Source organism: Ambystoma mexicanum, chromosome 3p, assembly GCF_040938575.1.
Source record: "Ambystoma mexicanum isolate Mex_15411 chromosome 3p, UKY_AmexF1_1, whole genome shotgun sequence".
In the NCBI taxonomy this organism is placed as follows: domain Eukaryota; kingdom Metazoa; phylum Chordata; class Amphibia; order Caudata; family Ambystomatidae; genus Ambystoma; species Ambystoma mexicanum.
The window spans coordinates 345,710,761-345,725,760 of record NC_090925.1 but is presented as its reverse complement, the minus strand read 5'-3'; the positions used below and the strand labels follow the sequence as shown (position 1 = coordinate 345,725,760).

The 15,000-nt window shown below is 45.3% G+C and overlaps 1 protein-coding gene across 1 annotated transcript in view; it reads right to left on the bottom strand.

Annotated features, from left to right (window-relative positions):
* The window catches only part of LOC138580425 (purine nucleoside phosphorylase-like), a 47,261-nt gene extending 46,072 nt beyond the window's left edge, over window positions 1-1,189 (bottom strand). The window contains exon 1 of the mRNA XM_069650960.1: window positions 1,031-1,189. Within this exon, the coding sequence (XP_069507061.1) occupies window positions 1,031-1,053 (23 nt within the window). The 5' untranslated portion in view covers window positions 1,054-1,189. The remainder of the gene's footprint in view (window positions 1-1,030) is intronic.
* Between the last annotated feature and the right edge of the window lie 13,811 nt (window positions 1,190-15,000).

Genomic DNA, 15,000 nt, shown 5'->3' with positions numbered 1-15,000 from the left:
ATCATGTTGAAATGGGCCCCACACATCTTTAGACCTACCTGGGTGCCCCTGATTGTATGGTGCCAGAGTCCACAGGGGAGGTTGGTTTGCGTATATGTTTGCGTATAGTAGCTATGCTGGATTGTGAGACGCCATGGGAGGCGGGAACCACACACTATGCACAGGAGGTGTGTCCCGCACACAGATGGCCAGGGGGGGATTCCACATGTTGCCAAAAGGGTATAAGGTAGGATGCCATTTGCACATGGATGGAAAAGGGAGAGTTACATAAAATGGACAGGGCAGTATGCACTGTCTGCACAGAGGGAACAGGCACCATGTGCACACAGAGGGCACTGCAGAGTATGCTATGTGCAGTGCCAGTGGGCGTGTGGGGAAAGAGTAGCACTCCACATGCACAAGAGGGCGCAGGGCATTATACCTTGTGCACAAAGAGAGAGTGGGGGGTAGGGGAGAGTTCCACATGTACCCACAAGGGGTGTAGGGCTGTATATCGTGTGCAAGGGGGGGGGGGTTCTCAATCATCACTCACCCAGAAGGGACAGGACAGTATGCCTTCTTTGCACACAGGGCGTGTGAGAGTTCCCCATGCACAGAGAAAGGGCAGTATACACTGCATACTGTCAAGGCACGTGTACCCTGAAGGGACCGATCAGCATCATGTTAGGTGCATACAGAGAGCACGGGTGCATGCCACATGCACAGAGGGAGGTGGGAGAGTTCAACACGTACCCAGCAGGGCAAAGGCAGTGTTCCATGTGCACACAGAAGGGGCGGGCAGTGTGCTCCTTACTCTGCGCCGGGACAGTTGAACATGCCATGTGCACGCCTTGGGGGAAGTGGTATGCAAGCTGGGTGCACACAGCGTAGGTGAGAGAGAGGGGGTGCTGCTAGCACACAGAAGCAGCAGGATAGAACACTAACCATGTGCGCACAGAGCAGAGGTGCCACGTGCACCAAGATGAAGCGTGCTCGTGTGCAGTGCCACGCCCACGCTCCTGTAAGCTCAGGTGCCTCTCGCAGCGCTCACCTGAAGGTCTCCTTGTTATGCATCTGGCAGTGAGGGTCCGGGGACTGGAGGGTCTTGGCCTTCGAGAGTCTGCCGAGGAGTGGCGCAGAGTCTGAGGAGGAGGTTGGCAGCACGCGTGGGTCCCAAAGCTGGACTGTAGGTCGGCTGCAAGTCTCTCTGTTAATAAATACACACTGCCCTGGCGTCCCATTGGTCGCAGGGCGGATCTCAGGGAAGACGGGGACTGGCCAGGCCACGGGGGTGTGTCACGGGCCTGGTCCCGTGTTATCCACGCGAGGGTCCTGCCTGCTGGCATTAATTTACGTAACTCAATCGGATGAAGTAAGGCCGGGCGGCGCCCACGTGCCAATAGAGCGGTGTTCTGTGTGCCAGTACCGGCCTCGCAATGAAGCGTCGGGGGTGGGTCCAGGGAGCGCCAATGGAGTCCCTGTGATAGGCGCTCCTTCCGAGCACAGGATGTGCGCCCTGACACCGATTTCAATCCGCGTTAGGCACGCAGTTGAACGAGCCCCTTGATGCGGGCGCACGGATGCCCCGTGATTCCCATGAGGCGTACAGTTGAAGCGCAGCTCATGGCCGGCTACACCGACGTCCTGGCTGCAAGAGAACACGCCGAGCGAATTCCCATAGATGCCAGCCTTTCCCGGTGGGCTCGAGGGTCGCTCATGCGCTGCTCATTATCCCATTGGCGAAATGCGCCGTGAACCCATCACACTGAGGACAATAACATTAGAAACGGATACAAGCTCAGCTCCCTTTCATCTACCCTTTTGTAATAATGTTTAATAACATTATAAAGACAGCGCTTTATCATGTGTGCATTGTGCTGTTCTTTTGAGTTACCCTTTTAGTGATGGAATTACACTGGAGGGCCTTGTGATCTTGGACAAAACTGCTCTGTGCACTAGCAGTGACATTCTTGAAAATTAAACTTATCAGTAATTAATATATGTAGAGAGGGGCAAACACAATGACCTGCACTTACCATTAACCCAAATGTAAACCATTGTATATCGGTGCATGATTTCTTTTGAAATCAGAAATGAGCATTTCGTTTGCAACCCAGCCCCATCAATAACGTGTACCTGTTTTTTTTTAATAAGCATTTTTTTAGATGGGGTAGCAAGGCTGTATGCACTTCTGGACTGGGAAATCTGCAAACATTAGGAGGTCACAGGTCAAAGCTCTGCCACTGACAGAAGCAGACCTCAGTAAAGCCATTGTGTGGAGATAAGAGGCTCGCTTTGCATATAGAAGGATCATCGCTTTAATTAGCGGTGACCTTTTTTCTCAGCCTGCCCTGGGTTTTGTTACACTGTTTGCGGCCACATATATATATATATATATTTTTGCGGGTCAGTTGACAGCTCTGCATTCCTTCCATTGCTCACCCTTTCTTCATTCCCCACCCCACTTATTTCCCTTCAACCCCTCACCCCATCAGCCCTTTGCTGCATCACCCCCATTCTCTGGCTCTCTCTGCACTCCCTTCAAAGTCCCCACACTCTCAATTCCACGGACAATGATACCCAGGAATGAGACCCCCCCCCATCTACACTCACCAGGAAGAGGTGCTGCAGAGAATGAGTGTTAGGTAAGATTTTCATCTTAGTGATGCATCTTCCTGACCTGTGTCAACCCCAGAACCTTTTGCGTGGACTTGGTAATTATTTTACCTTGTCCTTAGGTGAAGGGGAAACTTTTTCCCCACTCACCTAGTCTTTTACTCTTACTTTTTATGGCTCTCCATAGTGTATGGTTGGAGTTATAGTTTCCTAAAACTTTTGGGCTTAGCTGGGTTTCCCCTTTGAGCTCCCCTGTCAATTTCTCTTTCAGATACTTTGGTGAACTACTGTTCCCAAGTAGTGAAGAGGGATTTTCATCCCCTTTACAGTTTTTATAAGTGAGCCATTACACCCAACCCTATGTGTAGTGCTGTGGGGATACAATGTAATCCCTTTCTTACTTGCCTGGTAACATTGTTATAATTGCAAGTTTATGCGAATGGCTGTTGGTAGTGTAACTACTTTTATGACTTTTAGAGTCACTATTACTCGCAGGCAGTTAATTCACCCTCGGTAATACACAGAAGGGCCACCATTTTGCTAAAACGGTGGCCTCCTTTTTTCACAAATTCTTTCTGAGGTCTTCACCTGCCATTCCAGGTGAGAACGACTTCAATGGAAGTTTTGTCTTCGTCGAGAATTCTCTGCCCAAGCTCCAGTGGTCCTGAGAAGGCAGGAAGCGAGGGAGGAGTCCAACACTCTACAGACCTTTGTCTTTCACCTTGCCTGAAAGGAACCAACTCCCAATGGGGAGCTGGCTGTCCTAACTGGACAGCCAGACTGCCCCCACCCCCTTGCTGTAAAATGCAGGGAGAGAATGCAGAAGTTATGCTTTAGTTCCTGTTAAATAAATTAAGTCAACCACTGTAGTTGAAACTGAAGATGAATTTGAAGAAAAGACGGCTGTAGTGATTTCCAGCAACCAGAGAGCCTGCTGTGTAACCGGAGCCTGCTGTAAACTTCCAATCAACCCGAGGGTCCTGAAAACGATGGCCCGACCCAGAGCCTAGGGAGATTCACTAAACTCAAGAAGACCAGCATTTCGAGCCATCCCACGTCATGCTGTGACCATGTGGGGCGGCAATACCACAAAACCCTGGGACCTCAAGCCATTGTGCGGTGCACCGTATTCCGAATTCCGAATGTCACTGAAACTTTGGTGGCATCCTGCTGGTCCTCCAGAGACTTGATTTGAGTCCTTAAAGGCTCCTCATCAGAGCACTTGACCAGATTAAAGAAGAAAATCTGACCAGCGATATTCAGTCTTGGCTCCTGGAAAGGGCCCCAAAACCACAGAGCCACATCCAGCTGCAAAGAAACTCTTGCCTGGAGTCTCTCCTGTTGGTCCCTTCATGACAACAAATTTATAGAGCAGGTTTTTAGCTGCAGATCCCAAAGATGTCCTGCTGCAAACTCTTCCTCTGTGCTGAGGTACCGTGTTGGCCTGGGTAGTATTTACCTTAATCCTTGTGTGATTCCTGTGTAGCCTTTGGAGTGATTCATGTGATTGGGAGTCCTCTCATCCAGTCCCACTGCTGGAATCCCTCTAGGGTGTGTTCTCTGAAGTCGGTGGACCCCAACTAACTCGGCGCTCCAGGAAAAGATTTCTTGCCTGAGCTCCACTTTGTTCCCCAGACCCAGGGGCTAGCACACAACACTCCCTGATACTGCACCTCAACAAGCAGCCAGTTTGCAGAAGCCTTGGCACTGAGCACTTCCTAGTCTTCTGAAAGCAGTCTGCTTGTAACCCATTCTTCAACAAGCTTTCAGAAGCCTAAGCCCCGAAGACTACATGTGGAAACTGGAAAGCTTCACATACGGTGTTGTACCTGTCCAAACTATTATATATCTCCTGCAATCTACAGACATCTCTTTATTAGGGTGAATATTGTGACCACTCAAAACAGAAGAGTCCATTATTTGCTTAAAGGGTTTCTTACTGAATCACTATAAGACATGTTTAACATCTAAAACTGTGGACATGATGATGTTCCCAGAGTGCTCTTTGCTTTTATGCAAATCTACAGGATGTTTGTATGACAAGATACTGTGTAGCCACGCCCCCTTGGCACACCCCTCCTTCCCACAGCCTGCACCTCCAAAGAGGTGACAGTTCCCCCAGTAATTTAATTTCCATTTCCAGCACTGTGTAACGGTTTTATAACACGGCACACCCCAGCCAGGGACTTCTTCCACTGACACGCACAATAAAAACACTTTTTATCTTGAAGCAGTCTCAGTTTCTTTCTTTGAGAAGGCTTTCAACCGGTCTCAGACCCACCTTTACAAACACCCCATGTCGCAATGGACTATGAACCAGGCCAGTGTGTAACAATGAAATATTTATTAATTTTAGGATTCAATTAAAAAAATCAAGCAAATCAAACAATTTGGGCAGCAGCCACCACTGCGTGGCACTACAAATGCAAACATCCCACAATACAGTTAATTCAAGCTCCTAGCATATACACAGAATTCTTTAATAGCAAAGCAAAATAGAAAGCGTTTAAAAAAATCAACAGATGGCGTTCAAGTTAAGCACTCCCCTTGCAGCACTCACCCCACACATCTGCTAACTAAATTCTTTTAGGATAGAAAGCAGTGGCAAGGAGTCAGAATGAAGAGGGAAAAATCAGATTTTGAATTCAGCCCACCACCCAAAAATGGGAGGCCAGAAACAAAAATGAAAACCTTATTTATGAGCAAAATGGCATAATCCGATTTTACTCGTTACTTGCACATCAGTTTACAATTGCGGTAGGATAGCAAGGACAGAAATTCGTGTGGCTGCACTTAGGAGATAAGGAAGCTTACAGACTGCTGAGCAGGGCACCAAAGCAACGTGAACACAGGTAAGAAATCGATTTGAAGAAAAAGACAGAAATGCAAAAGAAAACACAAGCGGCAGAATGGCAATTTGTTTCTACACAGAACTTGGGATGACAGCAGCCACGGAAAGAGCTTGGCTGTCAAAATCAAAAATCGGTTTTCAGACCAAGAAACAAAGGCACATTGCAGATAGGATTCTGATGGAAAGGGATTACTCTTAATGGGATTACTGTTTGGGTTTTCCTATGGGATAACTGCAAACCGGAATTTATAGGGAAGTACAATACACGGGCAAATTCAGTTTTTGTTGCACAAAGACTAGTTCTGATGAGACTATATTTTATTGGCTATAATTATTAAAGAAAGACACTGCATGCAAGGGGGTTAATTTTGAATCTTAACCAGCTCTCATCGTGAATCTCCTTATAGGGCAATTTGTTCATTTATTTCAAAATGGTACTAAGGACTTACACAGATAACTGTCAGAATTATATAAAAGGAATACGCTAACAGACATAGGCTAACACAGATTCTTCTATGGAAAGGTGAACAGATGATACTGGCAATTTGGGATTTTGAATGGGATTTTAATGGGGTGATGGGGTGCAAAGGTCAGAAGAGCAGGATATGAAATTTGGGGACTGGGGTTATGTGATACTTACAATGTAAGCTTGAGTTTGGGGTTCTGAAAAGCCAGCAAGGTCTCTGGACAGCTAGGCCAAGGGATCTGGTCACTGGACTCTCCTGGATGGGATGCTGGACAGCTAGGCAAGGTTTGGTCACTGTGGACAGCTGGATGGGATGCTGGACAGCTAGGCAAGGTCTGGTCACTGGGCTCCCTTGAATGGGATCAGCTGGGCAAGGGATCTGGTCACTGTGCTCTCCAGAATGGGATCAGCTGCCTCCCCTCCTTTCTACCTGGATTATTTTGTGTGTCTGGATCTGACGGATGGATCTGCTTTCCTGGATGTTGAGTTTCAGTGGATTATTCCTTGTGTTTCTCTGTCTCCCCCTTATATAGCCAAAGTGACATCATTGAATTTTACAACCTGGGCGGGGGGCGGGGGAAGTACTCTGGAATTGCTCCTATCCTAGGATAGGCCAGCATATCGGTCCTCCCACCTCCCCCTGGGCTGATTGGTTCAGGGGAAATGACATCATTTATGTGTGTGCATTTACAACCTTTATTTGTCTCACAAAGCTACTTTTTTTTACCTAAAATGAGTCATAGAGCCAAACTTCACATTTATACTGGTCACCATTATAAGAATTAGATATGCAGATTCCATATGTCACAGGGAATTGGACAGTCCGATCGCCAACCCTGTGCAATGTCACATTGCCCTTTGGCACAATTTCGCCATTTTCATGAAAAGCATAATACTTTAAATTGTGCCAATGGCTACACATATTCCCAATAACATCTTGCATCTTCCCACTTAGTTTCAGATTCATCCCAATGATAATTCTCCCAGAAAAGCATTTTTCATGGCCATTTCAGTTCACCAAGTGCCAGAAACATGTAGGGGGCAGATGCTGGAGGAAATCGCACCTCTCCGTCATGCCCCAGCATTACTGGGTTCTTTGTTCCCTTCTGCAGGGATGCCAGCCAGTCTAGCAAGGCAGTGAATTTTCACACTCTTGGGCCTTTCAGGTGTCCTGTGGGCCGGTTTACTTATGGATGCAACTTTTTCTGTGGGAGGCAGGCATCCTTGAAGTCAGTGCCTGGGCCAAAACCCAGTTCTGCTGGTTTCTGAGTTTTTTTTAAAGGACACCAAGTCTTGTGGGGATAAATATACTGTACATTATATAGCAAAACCCCCACCCAAATATTCAATCACATTTCTGTGCGAGCACAAGCTGTCATTTGACATTTCACTTTTAAACTGCATTTTCCTAATTTTCAGAAGAGCAAATTCACACGTTTGTTCATTTCCTTTCATTTTGAATTTACAAATGCGGTTTCTGCAGACCATAGTTTCATTTCACTTAATCTTCGGGGGTGGGGGGAGGGTTGCATAAACGGTTGATTTATGGACTCAAAAGGATGCTGCCCAGGATTTCTTTGATATTGACATGAGAAAAACAAACACCACATTATTTCTTTCATTTACTGTAATTTTGAGCGTGATGACTCACAGTAAAAGAAAACAAAAGCTGTCTTAAGTGGAAAACAGAATTCTTTGCTCCTCAAGTACTTTATCAGTAGAGCAGCTGTTCTTGAAATGTATTGCCTCACTTCTTGGTAATCAGCAGAAATAAAGCACGCAAGGGTGTGTTTCCATGAAGGGCACAACTTTGTGATGAACACTTTGCAAAGTAGTTTTGGATGTCAGGAACAGCTTCAGTCTTCAAATGGCAGGACAGCAAATGTGGTGCTCTTCTGACTGCAGGTCATTTTCTGATGATTTAAACGGAGGTAAAACAAATGCAAAACCATTCTTTGGGTGTCAGTGTCCAATGCTCGCCACACATGCGCCAGGGAAAGAAACACAGAGCTGTTCTTGTGGCATTCTTTCCAGATGGTTTTTGGTTTGAAGGGGATTTCTGTCATGGGCCTTAAATGTACCCCACAACTGTTCTATGTAATATAGTGCCAACCTGTTGCATTTTTACTGAACTGAACCCCGTGACCTGGGGTCCTTTGAGGCGAGGTAGCAATACTTAGAGATGGATGGAGATGCAGAACTTACTCATACATCAATAATCAAACCGACTCAGGAAGTTGGCAAAACGTAGTACTGTTTTATTAACAATTATCTAAAACAGGGAGTTACAATGGACACCGACGGATGTTCGCTCAATTTCTCTCAACATGTTACATTAAAAACACACACATTTATAGCAAAAACTAATCATCATTGATGTCACGCTACGTGGCAGACTAAGAAAACCTATTAGGGGATGTGATAGGCTTACAGGGAACATCTAGATATATGCTCCATACTGACCGGGGTTGTGATTGGGTCTCTAAGATCAGGTGGACAACTAAGCCCACCACAAGTGCAAGTCATATTCCGTGTCATACTAATACTCAACACCTTATTGGTTACACAAACTATACGGCTCTTTGATACGTGTCGCTCTATAATTGGTTGGCACGCTTGTACCCTTCTGAACTATTTCACTTGCTAGCAGCACGCAAGCTGTTTACCCCAGGTGCTGGGAGGGTTGGCCTTGGCATGCCTCCCCACCAAATTAGCTCAACACCTATCTTCACTCCTGCGATCTGCCATTCAATTAGGCTTTGAATTTGGCCTTGTAGAGGCTCAATGTGCCTGAGAATAAAAGGGAGTGTGGCGTGGTCTTATCTTCTGGTTTCGGTGTAGCTCAACTCAACGTCTATTTCTATCTGACCATGTGACTGGAGACCACGTTTACAAGCTTTTCGTTGCATAAAATACTATTAAAGTATGAACTCTTGGCACCTTCAGTGTTTTTCCATTTCACCTCAAACAGAAGTTGTTTCTTTCTCACGTTCATGTAGCTTCTTGACAGACAACCAGGCTCATAGTGGCCCTGACTCTTGGTGCTGGGTCAGCCAGCCTTTCTTGAATCCTCCTTCGCCATCAGTTATTTTCCAACTGCACCACACTCAAGCCCTTTCTCGTCACGGGGTTTAAGTCTGCTAAAGTGCATTGTGGAACATCCCAATGGCACTTTGCTGCAATCTATTCAATACTTAGCCAGCCTCAGGATTACTTCTTATGCTTGAGTTACAACATCTGTACAGTTGTAAAATGACTTTGGATTTTCTTCAGTGTTTCGTTGCACAAGCATCTTCATTTCGATCTTGAAATGTTGCTTAACTTCGACACCTCCTCTTCAGATCTTATAGAATGTCTATGTTCTTTTGTCTTTTGTGTCTTTTCTGAGTGTGTCAGTCCTGCTCGTATGACATGACCAGTCTTCTTTCTTATTTATTTTCATACTTCTTCCGGGACTCTGTCCAGAATACCCTTACTTCTTCATGCATGCATATGAGTTTTTCTCAATGGATACCTTGCATCAAGAATTATTTGCGGTGTAGGCATCCTCACTGGTACTGCACCTGTCGCAGTTTCCAGTTCCCAACATATAGGCAACATGGGGGCGGAGCATCAGGTAGAGGTTTTTGACTCTTCCTCTACACTCCCCCCTATGGCGACCACTCTCTCATCAGTCTTCCCATTTAGACATCGTCTTCCAAAGAAGTGCTTTTTTGGAGTCCATGGGCCTCATTACGAGTTTGGGGGTAGCCATGCCCTTAATAAGGGCATGGCTACCCCCAAACTCGGGTCCAGTTTCCCTGAATGGGGAAATACCGGGCCATTCCAACCTTGGAGGGTCCGCTATTTCCCCCATTCAGGGAACCCGGACCCGGTACATCCCCATTCCCATTTGAGCCCCCATAGGGCTCAATGGGAATGGGGAGGATGCCAACAACGGGCCCGTTAATGACGGGTGCATTTTTAGCATCCTGGTCTGCTCACGGGACCCGCTATTTACCAGGCGTCCTTAGCGGGACCCGCGAGCAGACCTCGTAATGAGGCAGTAGGCGGTTAACGGTGCAGGCAGCTCTACCGGTGCCGTTAACCCCCTACTGCCAGGGTCGTAATGAGGCCCATATCGTTATGACTCCTTTCAGGGATCCTGCTGATTTCACATGCTCGTCAACACTCCAGGTCATAAGTCTACATTGTCCATCTGGACTGCAGTAGATCCATCTTCCCACATACTTCTTGTGGTTCTTCGGATACAGGAACTTTGTTCCCTTAGGTGTATGAATATTGGCCTTTGCATAGTCTCTGATTTCTTCATCTGTCAGCTCTTTAGGTTTGAATCCTGATTCAACATCAATCACGATCTTCATCCCTACTGCTAAATAGTTTTCTCTCATTTGATTAAGGAGTCCAGCAGATCCCTTCTTCCTCATTGAGCATCTCGCCAATGTTCAGGTCACTCTTTGGGATCACTAACGCTGGAACATGAACAATCACTATAGAACACAGTCCTCCCCAATCTCTGGGCAGCTTCATTTAAGCTATGGATCCACAGTCCCAGTAGTGATCCATTATCACCACTGTCCCATCTTTCATTCCTGGCACATCAAAGATTCGACCGCACTGTTGATTCTCTACAACTTTTCTCGTGCCATTGTTTCTGAAGCCTAGCTCTGCACTAGCCAAAGGCACTATCTGCAATGGGCCTCCTTTGTCTTCGATCCATGTCAGAAGCTTTGCAAGCCTCAGCCAGAGAGGTTTGCATCCATTTTCCACTCGTTCGATAACTGGCTTATGATGACCAGTTACTGCCACAGCTCTGCATATGACTATGCCTTTTTCCCAGCCATCTGGAGAGAGTACTGTTCCCCATAATCACATTTGGCCTCTTTCCTTGAAGCTTCGAACCTCTTCATCAGTTTTCACTTGACAGTTGAGATTCCTGTTTATTTCCCATCTGATTCCAGATCCCTTCATGCCAGGCTGTTCATAACTTATCACATGATCTCTGGTGTGTGCTCTTTCTCTTGTCTTCCAATCTTGGACATAATCATCTCCTTCTGTGGCTGACTATTCTGTCACCTATACGAAGTATGCCTTCAAACCTGGAACTGACCTATTGTATGACAGAGTGCAAGGTGAGTCAGGCAATGAGCTGTTGGACATCTATCTCAATAGCTATGAATATGGTAGACTTTCCCATAGAATAAGGCAGGAAAGCACATACATAGTAATCCTTCTCAGAAGTTCATTTCCCCACTTCTTTCATGTGCGGATACCATATGTTATTTCCCAAATGTGCTGTACTGTCTAGATAGTTATTTTAATTAATAATCACCCCCCTTGCACTTCTCTTAGGTCTCTTTTTTGCCAAATGAGCTCGCATAAGCAACTCATGAAATACATCTGTATACATTCTTCCTACTGGAGGAATCATAGGGGTACTTTTCAGAGAAATCGGTGCCTTCACATGTGCTGCCTTCTTACAGTGTCTAGTTCTGCAAAGGTGACCGGAGTGGGAAGGATTAACGGGACTCCTTCCCTTTTGGGATCATTAAAGTAAACAGTGTGGATCAACAGAAACAGAAAAAAAAGATAATAGATGCTGAACAGGCATATATTATGCACCAAAACATTAGGCTCCACCATCAGTGTCTTTCCACACGTCGTTGACTCTATTCACTTGCTGGAATTGCAATATGTTCAATAGACCACATTTTGCCTGTAATTACTTGTAACAAAGGAAAAATTATTTTTAATCAGGCAACCTTGTTAAATGCTCAGATCTTTGTCGGATTTGTTCTATAATTGCTACCAATAAACGTCTAATCGCTGGGCCATTTTTAAGATCGTGGATAAAAGTGCGCACATAAGTGCTATGCCTAACAAGCTCAGAGTATAAAAACGAAGACATCAAGATGTAGTCTGTGTACGTCAACATCTGATAGCACCATATGCACCACCAAAGAGGAACTCGGTGAGAAAAGAGTCAGGGAACTGCTCCCTTTTCCAGTTATCGAAAAGGAAGTTTAAATCAGGTATTTTTCATTTGCTTCAGCACTCCAAAGTTCAATGTCAACAAACTCCTGTGGATCAACAACAGTAACTTTCTAATTTCCTGCTATAATATCTATAAGGAGTGTTTCAGGGAAGTCACAGTCCAACTGTACACTTTCGTCTATCTACTGGATAGTCTTTGCATCTTTCTTTCTTGTTATCGATCGAGTCTGCACATGCTCAACTTTTTCTTTTTGACTTGCTTCTGAATAGGTTGGAGGTATGTCAGCCTCTCCAGTGTAGACTTTCACATCTCCTAAGTGTATCCAAGATTGCCTCCCTTGGACTTTAACTGCTGATGGAGTAATGTCTTCCACAACAAAAGGGCCACTAAGTCTGGGTCTGTGCCACTTTCTTGTGAAGTTCCTTACTAGTACAGTGTCTCCGGCAAATAGCTTTTCAAGTCTGGTTGCTGTATTGTCTTCATTTGTGGTCTGAGAATTTTGCAGTTGTCTGGGCATCACTCCTAGTCCTTGATGGGGGAATCAAAGGTGTTGTAATCCGCCTCCCTATAACTAATTTGTGGGGTGTGAGGTAGTGGGCAGAGCGGGCTGATTTCTTAATGCATATGAAGCAAGGGGCAGGCAATGCAGCCATCCCTTTTTCAGTGTCAATTTCAACTTTGCTACCCTTTCCTTGAGAAGTCCGTTGAGTCTCTCGCATATTCCATTTGCTTGCGGGTGATAAGCAGAAGAAAACTTGTGTTTAATGCTAAGCAATAAGCTAATCTATTCGAATACCTCATTCACAAAATTAGGTCCATTGTCTGATCTCAGCACCTCACATACTCCCCATCTAGAAAATACTTTTTGAACTAAAAACTGCACAGCACAAGTGGCATCTGGATGTGTGCATGGATAGCCTCAATCCATCTGGAGAAGGGGCACACTACCACTATCATATACCTGTATCCATTACAAACCCGCAGCATATCAACATAGTCAATATGTAAAAGCTGAAAAGGACCATTTGGTCGAGGAATTACTCCTCTGACTGTTTGCAGCATGTGCCCAGCCGTAAACCTTTGACATACGATGCAATTTACTACATAAAAAATAGCATGTTCTAACAGGTTCTATACAAACCAGTCCTCCGCAATGGTTGCTGCGAAGCTCTCCCTAGTAACATGCGCAGGGTAGGGTAGCTGTTCTAACGCCACCCTTAATAAGGCTAAAGGCATCACTGGTTTACCAGTGCTGTCGTGTCGCCATAGTGCTTCAGAAGGGTATAGAGAACACCCCCTCCGTGTCCACTCTTTCTCTTCCTGTGGCGCTCCACCTTGAATTTCCATTAATTGCGTTCTTGACAAATAATTAAACCCTTCATTCACAACAATTATTACAACCATTTTTTCTTTCACATCAGGAGTAATAAAACGAAAAATATCAGATGAATATGTAACCCTTTTGGCTTCTTCGTCAGCTGATTGAAATAAAGTCAGTTCTGCGCACTTTGTTAGACCAGAAAAGTAATCCCATAGCCGAATGAGACATATAATATGTTGGCCAGAAGCGGCTCGCATCATGTGACAAACATCGCAATCCAAGAAACATGAATGTAACCAAAGGGAGTCCATTTTGTGAAATGCAGGCCATTTTCTTTTTTCTTTTCTGTTAAACGTTTTGCAAATATATTCTATGATTTAGATCCGCACACGATGCGAGGCCACGGCTTGAACGATGAAATGCTAACACAGACAGGAATGTCGAACTGTGCAGAAATACATTGTTTTCCCCTCTCACTAAGTCCTTGAAGTCGAGCAGAAGCTGCATCTAATCCGTAGTTCAGGTGCCGGTTTGTCTTGCAGGCACTGTTGTAAAAGGCAGTTAAACATGAATTATATTCTCCTAGCGGTGCTCCTTCACGGAGAATGGTATTTTCTGCTTCAGAACTATCTGACCCTTAGCTCATGAGCCGTAACACACAGACAGTATGGAATGTTTCTCTGCTAAAAACAAGATATCCTTACCGAGCCAGAGCTCTATGTTTCCCATAGCAGAAAGCTGTCTTTGCTGCCTTTGCTAAAATAACTATGTTTAGACTGACAATTATGACAATTTTGACAAGTATTCATTCAATCACTGAATCCTAGCCTGTATGACATGTATGAGGGCGTGTTGAATTGCTTTAACATAGGATAATGTATGATGCATATATATTGCTGCTTGAGCGCTGTTCGCTCTCTCGCATCTCACGAGGTTTGGGAACACACGCCATAAGGCGTTGAGACCCAGTCGGCCGACGGAGAAACTTTGAATAAAACCAGACTTGTTTGGAAAGTGAACCTCACGACTGACGTGTCATTTGGGGTATATGGTTATTCTGCCTTAGTTTCCATATGCGGTCTTTATGGCACTTAACTATTGCTAGGGTTACTGGGAGCTGTAGTGCCTTGATGAGCCTATCCAATAATGTTGCGTGTTGCACTGGAGTGCCGCCTTCTCAAAGGTAGCCCCTCCTTTTCCAACATGCTAGCCCTGCGTGCACGGTTGACGTCATGTAGGCGGAGCCACTGTACACCGTTACTCCCTGCCCTGCGTGATTCTCGAGCACAACAATAAACGCCACTAATTATGCAGCCTGTGCTGAAAAATTAGACGGGAGTCTCGCACTTGCTACTACTTCAAATTCCCTGTTAGCTTTGTGCCTTCCCACAGCTGAACCTGAATGCCTTTCTCAATCAGTTTGATCAATTTTCAAAGATACATCAATAAAGAGAACCTCCCCCTCTCATTTACCCTTGGGATCTCTTCATAGAACTCCTCATAGTTAGAGCAATCATGCACTTGCTCATCCACTGCCAGTGGTTCAGCTACAAACGTGGCGGATTCACCATTTTACACCTGACTATTTTGATTTCTGGATTTGATATGACCACCTCATAACTAGAAGCTCTTTGAGACATCAGTGTACCCTTAGGTTTCTCCAAAATGGCAAACAAAGCAAGCTCAACAAATACAGTCATGGAACACCCCTTTACTATGCGTGCCGACTTCTCAATAGCGAACGTGACTGCTGCCAGCGATTGTTCGCAAGA